The sequence below is a fragment of the Pelodiscus sinensis genome, chromosome 3 (genome assembly GCF_049634645.1).
Source record: "Pelodiscus sinensis isolate JC-2024 chromosome 3, ASM4963464v1, whole genome shotgun sequence".
In the NCBI taxonomy this organism is placed as follows: Eukaryota; Metazoa; Chordata; order Testudines; family Trionychidae; genus Pelodiscus; species Pelodiscus sinensis.
Genome location: NC_134713.1, coordinates 87,507,037 through 87,521,183, shown reverse-complemented (window position 1 = coordinate 87,521,183; position 14,147 = coordinate 87,507,037). Strand labels below are relative to the sequence as shown.

Here is a 14,147-nt window from a genome sequence, read left to right as displayed (position 1 = left end):
CTGTAAGTCAGTGGTCTCCAACCTTTTTAAGCACAAGATCAATTTTTTTATTTAAGTGCAATGTAAGATCTACCTCTAACCCAAATACCCTTGCTCCACTTCCTTCCTGCCCCTTCTTTGAGGCCCTGCCCCTGCTCACTCCATCCCCTTTGCTCACTCACTTTCACCAGCTGGGATACGGGGTTGGGGTGCAGGCTCTGGTCTTGGGCCAAGGGGTTTGGCATGTGGGAGGGGCTCCAGGCTTATCCTGGGGGAGGGGATTGAGGTCCTGGAGGGGTTTCAGGATGCAAGCTCTGGGAAGGAGTTTGGGTGCAGGGGGACTCACGTCTGGGGCAGGAGGTTGGGTGCAGGAGGAGGTTCAGGGCTGGGGACAGGGATTCAGGAAGCAGACTCTGGCTGGGCACCTTTTAATTGAAACAGTTTTCTGGTGGTGGAGCAGTGGAGTTAAGGCAGGCTGACTCCTGCCATGGTCCTGCACCACTCTGAAAGCAGCTGGAATGTACAGCAATGGTTCCATGGCACCATGTGGTGTCCCTCATCTACAGGCACTGAGCCCACAGCTTCTATTAGCCACAGTTCCCAGTTACTGATCAATGGGAGTTGCAGGAGTGGTGTCTGCAGGCAAGGACAGCATGTGGAGACCTCTTGCTCTGCCTTTCTCAGGGGCTGCAGGGACATGCCAATCACTTCCAAGAGCAGCAATAACCACAGGGATAATTACTCCAGCCACAACAGGTTAGGCATTTTAGAACTCATTAATCAAATAATTAAATGTAAATGTAAGAGAGAAATGAAAATTATGAAATGCACAGAACAGTCAAAACCCAAAAATAACCCACTTTGCAAGCAGTAACAGAAGTAACAACCCCATCTCCCCACACACACACATGTGTGTGTTGGGTTGGGAGATGAGAGTGAAAGATAGTGCATGTTTGTGAGAATGACATACATGCAATGTGTGAGAGTGACATTGACAAGCTCTCTCCACCCCCTTTTCTCTGTGTGGCAATAGGGTACAGAAGTGGGGTGAGGAGGGACAACTTGACATCAGTGCCCCACTGATTCTCCCTCCAACACAGCAAGCAGGAGACACCAAGGCAGAGGGCAGGAGCAGCATGACAGTGAGTGAAGGGGCAACCGAAGTGCCAGCACTTGATAGCTTCCTGGCCAAAACAGTCAGGATCACCTATCAGAGGCTCCAAGATCTACTGGTATATCCCAATCTACTGATTGGTGTAACTGTAAGTTACACTCCAGTAGAGATGCAGGATGCAAATACACGTGCCTGATTTTTTTAAATTAGCTGCACTCTATGTCTTTGTAAGAATTTCAGATGACTATTGACTCATATTCCAAAACAGGTGCATGAATTTATGTGAATTTTATCCTGAATAATAAAAGGATATATACACACAGTATCTTCAGGGATACAATCTTTATAATAAAACATGGATGATCTTTTAGTGCAAGCAGAGAGTCTCTGTTTAAATAGGTTTCATATCTATGTCCAGCCACAATGCCTGGAATAGCTCTGTTGTAAACAGACAAACCAAAACCCACAAATGAAACACAAGCATTGTGTATTATTGTACTTACGATTCATTCCTTGCCATACAGGAGAAACATCAAGGATTCAAGAAGACAAAAGAGATGGTAATCTATTTAATAGACATGTTGAGATTAAACAATTTAAACCACTTGGTGCTATTTTATTTTAGATACATATGAACAAATAGAGTATTGAGGCTGTGTACAGAAAGTAGTAGTATCATTGTGGGGAACGGAATAACCCAGAGATTATCTGCCCATGGATACGCCTGAATAAACTGAAGAGCTCTTAAAAAAAGCTATTGGTGTTTTAAGAAGCATATGGAACTTTTTGGAAAAGAGAAGGAGAAAACGTGTTTCAGACTTTTTCACCCCATTTCTTTTCCCAGAGGGAACAAAAGACACAGAAGATTCCCAAAGTTTGTACATCATGGATCTATGGGGTTCTTCTGTCTTTAAAGACAAGAAACTTCCCCTTTCCCTCTGTATCCCAAAATGCTTGACATAATCTTATTTTCTATAGGAAACAAGACTTGGTGCCACTGAGAATAATAATTTGGAAAATTAATGAGTTATATTTAGCATGATTATTATGTTTTGTGCAACTGTTTACCATAATCATTGAAACTGTCAAAAAGGGTTTGGTTGGATTAGTATCAATACAGTGTAACCGACAACAATAAAAAAAATCACATTCTTTATCTTTTTCCTGTTTGTGATTTGAAAATTACTTGCTTTTTGATGGACTACAGTAGAAAATCAGCACAAAACCCCCAATCAGTAGCTGCAAGTTAATATCATCCAGATACAACTATGTTGCATAGTACTGCCCAGACCACTATAGTTTCTACTAGGGTTTGGAACCTGCCAGAAGCAGAACATTTGTAAAGTCTGTTGATGGACATTGTAAATCCAGCAATCTGTTGAGATTAGGCATCACTGTTTTTTCCTTCTGTCTCTGGATTTTCCATCATGGCTTCAGATGATATTTCTCCACCCTCTGCTTCGTCATCTGAAGAGATATATGTATATGATAAAACACCAGCACATGCCAGGGATTAGCTATGTAATCAAAGACAAATATTTTTTAATCACTGCTAGTATCGATTACCTCTTATCTACCAGAGTGACAGATGTTTTAGCAAAACCACTAGACAGAAAGAATAGATAGCTTAGACATATATGACTTGCATCTTGTTTTCTAACAGCAATTCCCTATTGATGCTGAGGTGCTTGCCCTGTGCTTATGATCAATGGGTATTTGGTTGTAAGACTCAAATTGGAGATAATTTCTTTGATTTTTTTCTTGTCGTTTCCAAAGATCGGAACGAATTTAGCATCTCGGAGTGTTGCTTGGCTGCAGATAGAGACTGACTGTTCTCAGCATTGAAAAACCCTAATAGAATTCACTCTGCCATTGCAGGATGAAAATTTTCTTTTCTTATTTAGAAAGTTCACTCTTTATGGACTGGGTTAGAGTGAACGTTTGAATAGAACAAAACGAGAGCAGCCTGAAAAGATCAATTAAAATAGAATTCCACAGTACATACTGATAATTTTTTTTTACTGTTGATTAAATATACACGTAAATGTTAACTGCCCTCTGTTTTGTTGTTTTGTTTTATTGCTTAGCTGCCCTTTCTAAAACCATTTTTATCCTTTCTATACTGCCCTTAGGCCCCCTGTGGCAACAACCACTGATGTCAATAGGATTTGCATACCCAAATCTAGGCTAGATTATGGCTTTTAGGGATCTGTTCAGACCAGGTAGCTTGGATTTAAACATACAGTACTTGGTCATGGAGCTCTCTGAGTCTTATATAGTTTGTCAGAACCAAAGGGATAAATGTTCAGCAAGCAGCTTTGGAAACCTGCCATAAGACTACCATTAGCAAAAAACCCTGTATCTTATATCACCTGAGTGAACATAGGCACCTAAGCAACATTCCAGAGCCAGCACTCACTAGCGTCACAAGCTCCATTCTACAGAGTTCTGATCATCTGCTGGAGGTGCTGAGCCCCTTTAACTCCAGAGAAATCAGTGGAAGTTGAGAACAGCACCTTTACGAGTAACAGTATAACACCAACAGATGGAACTGAACCTAGGACCTCTGGAGTGCAGTGCACGAGCCTCTACTAAAACTAAAAGCCAGCTGGCTCTCACCTCAGACCGGAGAGAGCACACTCATTTGTCCTTTCTCTGTAAGTGGTCTAAGTGCCACTACATGGGACAGTGAACCACACTCAGTATGTGTATGGGTTACATTAACATCCTGACTGATGCTCACATCCAGCTGCAATGAGTTCTCTCTAGGGTGACCAGTGGCAACTAATTTATTCTCTGCTCTTATTCCTTACATAGCCTATGCTAACTGGCTGAAAAGAAACCATACTGAGGCCATCAGAACTCGACTGAGCTGACCACTCACTGGTTCTTCTGCAAGAGGAATCTGGGAGTTTACTTGATGTGATAATTACAGCACACAGGGCTACAGCACAGACCAATGTATTCAACCCTCATCCTTTGTTCCATGTAGAAGGGCATCTGCAGATCCCATTCTTGGCTTTTTACCAGTATTACAGCAGTTGACAGCATCCTAGAGACAATGTAAAACAATCTATTGCATACATTTTGATACCACAAGAATTCTCAATGGGTTTATGTGTCATTTATTAGAAAGTAGCCCAATGTCTGTGAGTCTGCAACGCTAAAATGTTGGCTGTTCCCTCTGAGTGGCCCGTGCTGCATGAGGAGTGCGGAGCCCAAACGGCCGCTTGCTCCCACCCGGCAGCCTGGCTGAGCGGCGCAGAAGTCAGCCGAGTGCCGCGGCGGGAGGGGAAGGGGGGCGGGGCAGTGACATGCGGCGTGACAGTGGCTCCAGGCCCCGCCCCCTGGCCGTGAACGTCACTGCCCCGCCCCGCTTTGCCTCTTGCCGTGGCGCTCAGCTGACTTCTGCGCCGCTCAGCCAGGCTGCTGGGTGGGAGCAAGTGGCGCAAGCGACCATTTGGGCTCTGTGCTCCCCATGCAGCATGGGGCGAGTGGCGCCCAAACGGCCGCTTGGGCTCCGCGGTCCCCCAAGTGAGAGGTGGGGGGAGGAGAAGAGAAAGAGAGAGATAGAGAGGCAGGAGGCGGAGGAGAGCTGGGGGGGGGAGGGGAGGCAGTAGGAGGAGAGAGAGAGAGAGACGGAGTGAGAGACAGGAGGCTCAGGAGAGAAGACCGATGTGGAGGAGAGACCTGAAAATCCCATCTTATGACGGGCTAATTGGCTAGTTTATTAGAATGATACAAAACCATTTTACAGCTACCATCAGGGAAACCCTTTAAGAACGCTCTATTCATACAGCACTACTGAGCTATCCATAAAGTTTAACTCAAATTGACCCCGTGCAAACTTGTTGCCTCATTTTCACCATTGCAACTTACTGATATTAGTCATGGAGGATTTAAAAACCACCCTTTTCAGTATTAGCATTGGTTCATCTATACAACAGCATCAAGAGCAATTGATAATTCGTTGTTCATCACATCTTTGCAGCAGATTACATCCCTGTATTCATGTGAAAGCAGCAGCACATTTTCCTGGAGCTACTGTATCTCTTTTTTATTTGTTCTTAATAATAGATTGGATGGGCATCAGGAGTAGATGATTATGCTATCTGGAAGGCTAAATCCTTTTGTAATTTTGTGTAATGGTTTTGTATTTCTTTTAACAATGCTTTCACTCTTTCATGTTCACTTTTATGTGATATAAGAATAAGGGGAGAGGTTCTATGCTGCAAGAAGCACATTTTTTTACAACAACTAAGCTTTCCAGAGGCTAAAATGAAACAAATGGGTGGAATCTTATTTGATCTCCAGTTGTTTTGTTTACTCTTTTCTATTCATGTTAGTTGTGTGTGTGTGTCTCTTAAGGGTGATTGTGCTGAACTATGAAATGCTTAATAAGATTTTTTTAAACCAATGAATATTTCATTGGGCTTGGCTAATGCAGTGTTTCCACCTCCACAGCCCCAGCTGTGAATAACAACCCCAATCCTCATTACTCTCAGCTACATCCCATTCAGTAATGAAAATGGCAGCTACTAGTGGTATACTGGTAAAAAAAAAAAGTGGGTAAATGAACCTAAACTACCTTCTATTTTCCCCATATGAGAAGTTAGCCATCTCATACCTGCATTTATCCTGATTACACTACTGCAGCACTTCTTTCCCCAGCCTTGAGCTCAGAGTACATTTATTACTGATAAAATGAAATCTTATTCACTGAACAACATAAATACTTCTGCACAAATTCACAGCTGGCAGTTGGTCCCTTGGGGTGATAGCAAGTTGGAGGCATCTTTAGATGGTTCTGACTTATACTTGAGTTGGGGAGAATGTTGCAGTGATTTGGGAACGGAGGTGCTATAAGTGGCTTTGCAACACCTCTTGCCCTTCTGTGCTGAGGAGACCCCAATGCAGAAGAGAATCTGATGGATAAGGTGAGTCACTGACTAACAATATGATCAGTAGCTTCAGGGGGTAGCCGAGTTAGTCTGTACAGGATAAACTTAAAAAACAACAAATGGTCTGGTAGCACTTTATAGACTAACAAAACATGTAGATGGTATCATGAGCTTTCGTGGGCACCGCCCACTTCTTCAGTGGGCTGTGCCCATGAAAGCTCATGATACCATCTACATGTTTTGTTAGTCTATAAAGTGCTAAAAGACCATTTATTGTTTTTTAAGTTTAATATGATCAGTGGAACAACGATGTTGCGGTACTGGTTTTAGTTGTTGCAGCATGGGTTTGGAATTCATCTCATAATCCCAGAATAAGGGATATGGCAAGTTTATCTGAAGTCTGATGTAAAATTAACCTTTCCCAATTAATGGGCACAACTAATGACTGCTTTGGAAAACAGGTGCAGACTTAGTTCTAACTGCAGAAGAAATGTTATCATTGTTCTTGACATCAGAATTGAGAGAAGCTGTGAAAGCTTTGGGAGAAAATGGAAGGTAACTGCATGAAACTTTTCGTTCTCACCAATTTATAGGCATTACCTTTTGACACGGAAAGTTCAGCTAGTTTATGTGGTAAGTCTGAAGTCCCTGCGCCAGCACCCGCAGGAGAACCCAGAATATCTGGTAAGGCATTTCGTCGACCTGCTCTTCCCGATGCTGCAAAATCTGTGACCACAGGCTCTACATCAGTCATTTCTGACTTCTTTCTTCATAGCAACATCTGCAGGTAGAACACACACCAGAAGAAAAGCCGTCTGTCATGAAACATGCACCAATTCTGTTTCTTAACAATGGAAGGTAGTCAGTTTCTGAACAATCAAATGCCAATGGTTTGTGAGAAGAGATCAACTAATGTTTTCTTAATAAATGTCACATACTTCAATACCCTGCTGCCATAAGTTTATCTATGCTCTGAGAAAATATTTCATTGTTCATTTCCTTCTGTTTCCATTTGTTCTTTAGCAGCACAAACACAGACAAGCATAATGGATAGCGCTCAGTGTAAACAAGGGATGTATAAATAGAAGAGCCTCTTGTACAGGGGTTTTGTGCTTTTGTATTGTTTTTTGTTTGGGGTTTGTTTGTTTTTGTGACCTAATCCCCCAATCCCTTTTCTTTTTTCTCTCTTTATGTGGTTTTACCAGACATTCACTTGGAAGGGAATTGAAATTCTGCCTTGCTATGTTGTCTCGGAGGAACAGTCAGCAGGTTTTATTATTATTGTTATTGTCCTTATTTAGGCTGAAACAAAATCCTTCCACAATTGGAGTGCGGCATACAGAAAGGACTCTGTGCTTCATATCTGACATACTCACATATTCCACAAAAGTCTAAACATGCTCACAATTCCACAAAAGTCCTTCCTCCTGCAAGTACAGGTGCTTTTTACTTTTGCTCTGTCCCCACAGAAATACTTTTCGTTAGGTTTAAATAACACATATTGTCTCTTGCAAATAATGTCCTTGTGTAATTAGGTAGAAACAGTATTGCCCTATGCACTAGAAATCTGCTTCAGTGCCCACTGAAATCAGTGGACAGACTCCCATTGACTGCAGTGAGCTTTGGATCTGGCCTTAGGGAACTGAGAAAAGTTATTTGCATGCAAAAGTGTTTGCACTAGGAAACCAGTTGAGGTTAGAGTGTCTGCCCTAAAAGGGGTGGGACAGAGTGAAGCAGGGAGTAGTGTTGCAAAGTATAAAGTATAACAATTACAAATACAATTAACTGAAATTAACAGCAACAAAATGATTTTATGACACAAATCATTTCTGGTAGCAGTGAAAGTAATTTCTGTCAATCAAATACTAATTGTTCCATTTAAAATCATATTTACTTCCTTTCAGGGAACTGGAGTGTCTTTTTTATCAATACGTTCAGTACTTTCAATGGGAAGGGGAGAGGAGGAATGATCTGAATAGAAGATGAGGGATTCTGAGGTTCTTACTGTGAGTCTGAAATTCTACATAGCAGCTGTCCCTATTTAGAAGAGATTTTTTTTTAAAAGACAACATAAATCATGTTTCCACTCTGTTTCTCCAGTCTAGGCTTCTGCTCATAATATGTTTCATTTATATAGTATTTTTCACTTGAGAAACATACAAGTTATAGAGTCTATACTATATATTGCATAATACCCGTGTGATAAGTCAGAATTAGTATTTACATTTTCTGTATGGGGAAACTGAGACAGGTGGAGAGTAAACATGATTTGCATAAGGTGGCTGTGGCAGAATCAAAAACAGAACCCATCTCACCCGAGTCCTACTCCTGTGCTTCACCCACACCAGGATGCTTCTTCCTCCTTTCTTACAAAGTACTTACAGTTGTTTAGATCCAGTTTCAAGCATAAATATTCTAAATTCATCTTTGCATTTGTCAGGAGCTAAATATACTTTTAAAATTAATGGGAAATCCTCCTGCCAATACTGACAGGCTTCAGCAAACGGTTTCTCAGGCCATGAATGTGTACATAAACCACTGTATTTAAATAAGTGTGGCAACGGTAAGTGCAGGCTTAGTGGGCTAGTTGAACTTTCCTGCCTTGACAGCAAATAGAGTTTCAAATCCTGACCAATCTCATCTAAATAAAATATAAACTAATATAATTATCCATCTACTCTGCTGCCCTGACAAGAAATGCTAAAAGAGATTATGCATTGTATTTAATGTTATTCATCATAAATATTTGTCTGTTTTTACTTCCTTAGTAGAGGAGTCCTGCAGTTATTGCTCATGTGCTCAGGCTCCTCATGACAGCAAGGAAATAGGCTGTAAATTAGATTTCAAAATAGAAAAGAGCAAGACTGTGACCGGTGTCTTCCTTAGCTCTTACATTAAAACTTTTGTTATTTGTTCCTGGTGCCCCACCCTCTGTCATGGCAGCTCCTTCCTCTTTTGATCCAGCCAGTAAGGCAGGGCGGAGAAACTTTCTTAGCTCCGGGGCCACCGACCCACAGAAAAATCAGTCGGGGGCCGCACACTAGTGAGAAGCAAAAAAAAAAAACCCTCACTGATGTGGCCCCCGACTAAGAAGCAGAAATGTACTCCCTACATTTTCCCTTGCACCCTAGAGCCTAGGGAGCCCAGGCAAGTAGATTTTTTGTGTTCCAGACCCTCAGGGGGCTGAAGCACCATCACAGGCTCCCCAATACTATGGGGGAGTCCCAAGCTTTGGGGGCTGGATCCAGGCAAGTTGGGAACACATCCAGTCCCCCGGCCTCACGTTCCACACCCCTGCAGTAAGGTATTATGGTGGATCTAGCCAGTGCAGTATTGTTCCTCTTTGTCTACTGCTTTTTAAAGATAAGCCATGTTGTTGTAACTATTTTAGCCCTGGATATTACGGGGGCAAGGTGGGTGAAGGAATATCTTTTATTGGACTAGTTTCTGGTTTCTAAACAATTTTCAAGCTGTGTTCCTCAAAAGCTTGTCTCTTTCACCAACAGAAGTTGGTCCAATAAAAATATTACCTCTATTTTTTAAAGCCAACATGGAGGTCTTCCAAATGGCCTCATGTGCCTGGTCTCTCTACTCTTTTCTCTGTAGCACTGGCACCTCCATTCCTCTATATAATTTGTGCATAGAAACCTCCCATCTACAGCTCCTACCATCTGAAACAAGCTTCCTGTATGATATAGTCTCCTTTTATCTGCCCTTCATCTCATTTCATACTTCATCAGAAAACCTCTTTTCCTCATCACTCCAGCTTTTTTCTCCCCGATACAATTTATCTAACTGTAGTTATATTCTGTAACTCTGGAAAGCATTTTGCAATACAGTTTGCATCTAATTTTACTGTATTTAGATTTAGATTTAGAAGTTCAAAATGTACCTGGCTGTTGCTCTAGGCACTCTTGACAAAAACTGAAAATTCAGCCCCTCGGTGTCAACCAGTCCAGAGGCCTGGTTTTGTGGCTGCTACTGAAGTTGAACCTGCCAAAAATTAATCAAAAATATCCCATGCTACCCACAAATACCACCACTCGCTTCATTCCCTCCCCTTCTTCCAACACTGCTGAAAGGTCAGTAGATTTAGGATATTTCAGATCAAAAGGAGGAATAAGACCAAAAGTGTAGGGCCACCCAAAACATCCTGTCTACAGCCTCTTCTCTTTTAAACCAAGAGTGCTCCAGTTCAGACTCCTTCTCTAACTGTAACTAGATGGCACGAGAAGAGAGGTTCCAAGTAGGCAGACCCTAAACTTTGTAGGCAAAATCAACTCCATGACTCCATCTGGAGATCAATAGGCATGCAAGGACGACTCTATTCAGAGCAACAAGGCCTTGTATTGGATAAAAATGCTCATTTTTCATATGGTCAGATTTATTTTCTTCTCTTTTACTACAACGCGTTCTGTGCCCAATATCCTCCCCTTCTGTGGTTCCCTTGAACCTCCCATATTGTTCTGGCCTGTCTAGGCAGAGCTGAGAGCTACTATGGCTATGTCTACACTACAGAGTTTTTTTCAGAAAAACAGCAGGGTTTTTTTTAATTGAATTATGTCAACACTGCAATTGCTTTCTTTCTAAAGAAAATCAAAAGAACTGAGGGGTTTTTCCGACAGGCTTCTTTCTATGAGGAAGATGCCTTTTTCCAAAAGAGGTCTTTCAGAAAAAGCTGTGTGTGGATGGGGAAGAGGGTTTTCTTTAGAAAGACGAGGCCTCCAGGTGCCCTGGTGGCCACTCTATCCAAAGTAATCACAATTTTATAGTTCCTGTCTCCTGGCACTTCTTAAAGCTGCAGGCACTGTGGACAAGCCTTGTGGCAGGAAGCCAGCCTTGGAGCAGCACCCTGAACAGGCGACTCTCCCTGCCACAGGCCTGCACACCGATGGCACAGCCACAAGTCCCCTAGACCCCCAGTGCCGCCTGTCCCTCACAGGGAGTATGAGGAGAGCTCCCAAGACCCACCAAGGGGTACCAAGAGATGGGCACCCTCATGGTCTGGAGCGAAGATCCTGTCCCACCTCTAGCTGTGGGGCAAGGAGACAACACAACAGGATCTGCACTCCAAGCACTGGAACGCAGACATTTATGACTGGATGGCTGAGTCCCTGGTGGAGCGCCGAAACCCACCCTGGACCTTGGAACAGATCCCGAGTAAAATGAAAGAGCTCCGCCAGGGATACATGAGGTCCAGATAGCATAACTTGCACTCCGGGGAAGGACCCCACACCTGCCCCTACTACGCAGACATCCACCAGATCCTGCAATCTAGACGTAGCCTCAGTCAACATCTATTGTAACCCAGTGTCTGAAAAGGTTTGTGGTACTATACTGTCTCAGTTTCAGTGTATGTGAGGGGAGAGGAAATAGTCAACTACAATGTGATTTGCCCATAATGCATGTAAAATGTCATTCCTGTACAAATTAGATTAGGCTGGATACTTGGACAAAATATTGATAGGCAAACAACTAATGTAATTTTTTAAATGTGAGATGGCTGGTTTATTGTTACTTAGATGTAGGTCTTTGTCAGTGGCATATCCACATGCCAGTCTGCAGAGAGAAAATTTCATAGAAGCTGACATTGGTTTATTAAAAGCAAATGCCAAAGGAAGAGAACAAATTAGTTTCTTGAAAGTCAACATCACAGTCATACTCAGGATCAAGAATAAAGTGTTTCATGGTGAATGGGAGTAATAGGTGCCCTGACGCATATTCATTGCCAGCCATGTCTTGCTCTCTTTCCCTCTATCATAAGCAGACAAATCACTGATACAAGTATTTTTGAAGCCCCTTTTCACCCAGTCTTTGTCCTCAATGCACAGCTTACTCTCAAATACATTACTCTGGTTATTCTGCTTGAAAGGACAGACTTATCCTCAGGAAATGTCATAGTTCCTGAAATTGGTATTGGGCCACTAGTTCCCATAAAAAACACAAAGATGGGAGTTGGGGGGAATCCCCACTTGGCATCCTTAGACATATCTGTCTTAAATCTTCATACCTGTTTCTTAGGAAAATATACTTTCTGCCCACTATTAAAGAGAATTACATCTGTTAACTTTATAAACTTTTGAGGGTCTATATTTAAGCTTTCCTATATCAGAGAACTACGTTCAGGAGCATCTGGAAAAGATGATACATAAGACCTAACAGTTAATGGACCAGAGGCACATTAAGATTTATTCTGTATCTTGATGGACTCTCAATGCATGGCCAACATTGCTTAAGTCATATTTTATTCATGAAAAGCATTCCATTGTTTTTAGTAATACTTTGTGCTTAGTGTTTTTTTCAGAGATCTTTAGCTATAAAAGGGTTTTCATGTGACAGCAGCCTAGACCTCTGTTAAATGATATACTGCCTAAGTGCAAATGAGAGGAAAACCGTATCTTCTTAGCTATGCAATTCCTGTGTTTTCATAACCTCTTATGTTACAGATAGGCTGTAATGATGGCATTACTACTTATTCTTAAGAATGTCTTCTATACTTAGGGTTCCCTCATAATAAGTGATAATATTACTGCTCAAGGGAAGAAGGAAACTTTTTGAAGAGCTTGGCACCATCATTACGTCTCCTATGATACAAGGGACCTGTCAACAAATATTCTAGTTAGACGGAATCCTGACGGTTTCTTTCAATTCTTCACTGTTTCTAGACACCAAATAAGTTATGGCTGCCAAATCTCTTGTTTTCTCCTTACCACAGCAAGGCAGCTGCAGATGGTGGCCTGCCCAGTCTTAGCCATTGCAATTTTCAGGCTGGTTCCATGCCCCTCTCTGTTCTTGGCAGTGAATGTTCTGACCTTACAAATACTCTGATCCAAAAGGCAGCAGGCTGGCTCCTAGGCAACACCAGCTTTGAAGAGCTTACCAACCCAGTCCTCTTCTCTCCACAGAAAGTCCACCCCAGAAAATCAACATCTTGGCTCTCTTCTTTCAGACCCTATATGGCAATGGACTCAATGTGTGCTCTCAACAAAGGGTCAGTGGCCTCCTTCAGTAGTGATATTCCACAGTATCAATGACACTTTCAAGTTCATGGATGAAACTCACAAGAGCAGAGGAATGGGCCAAAGACTCAAATTCCTTTCAGGAGGAAGGGAGAATGAGCACAGACCTCACATGCCTAAGAAATCAATGGAAAACTTATTTCTTTATCCTAATCTTCCCACAAAAAAGGAAAACATTGAAAGAAGAGAGGAAATTACTTTCCAGCATCTTCCTATGGAGGAGGGAGAGACTGAACCAAGAGCCAACATATGGGCACTCATTAGTTCATTTGGGAGAGACAGTCAACCAACTATGGTGATGGGCACCTAACAGGAACTGAGACAGATAGATACTTGGTAACCCCTGTCATATGATTTTTCAAACATAAATACAACTCATAACATACTGGAAAGGAGAGTATTGTGACTATTTTGCAGAAAGGTAAAAGGGAAGCAGAAACAAATGGAAATGACTGGAACATACCACGCACAGAGTCATTAACCAACTTCCCTGTGCAAACCACTAAACAAAACCCTTCCCAATAACTAACATGCAAAAGTGACTCAAACCACAGAAAGATTAAAGCAGAAAAGGAAATCAAATCCTCAGCTTGGTTTTTCCCCTCCCCATCCCTTTAGATTCTTACTGAATGATGTTAATCAAAGGAAGAGCTGGTTCCTCTGACATGGTAAATTGCTTTTCTCCACATCCTGAGCACTGACCACATGGGCCTTTGCAATCCATGACTCAGAAAAGAGAATGCACAAGTGCCATTCAACACAGTGAGACTAACTTACATCCACACATCATCCTTTGCCATTCATTTAGAATGAAGCAGCATGTAGGAGTTTTTCCACAACTTTTGCCATATTCTTGGTCTCTTGTGGTTATATTGGATACAGATGAGCCTGGGGATAATACTTAACCTTTGTTATTTATCATCAAAACATTTTGTATTCCTTTGGCTCTCTCTGTTTTCTGAAGCTTGACATGTTTGTGTTCCTACTTGGGTCTTACATTTTGACACTTACTTGTTATGACATTTATGCACTGTGGGCTTCTTTTGGATCTGCTCCAAGCTGATGGAATTCATTTCCATATGATTCTCCTAGTATTTTTAAGATCACATTTAAAACGTGTGATTGTTGATAGTT

The 14,147-nt window shown here is 42.0% G+C and overlaps 1 protein-coding gene across 1 annotated transcript in view; it reads right to left on the bottom strand.

The window, feature by feature from the left end:
• Positions 1-1,647: 1,647 nt before the first annotated feature.
• PKIB (cAMP-dependent protein kinase inhibitor beta) overlaps positions 1,648-14,147 on the bottom strand; it is an 85,434-nt gene continuing 72,934 nt past the window's right edge. The window contains exons 4-5 of the mRNA XM_075924070.1: positions 6,595-6,775; positions 1,648-2,560 (exon numbers count right to left, since the gene is read on the bottom strand). Coding sequence (XP_075780185.1) covers positions 2,478-2,560; positions 6,595-6,748 — 237 coding nt within the window. The 5' untranslated portion in view covers positions 6,749-6,775 and the 3' untranslated portion in view covers positions 1,648-2,477. The remainder of the gene's footprint in view (positions 2,561-6,594; positions 6,776-14,147) is intronic.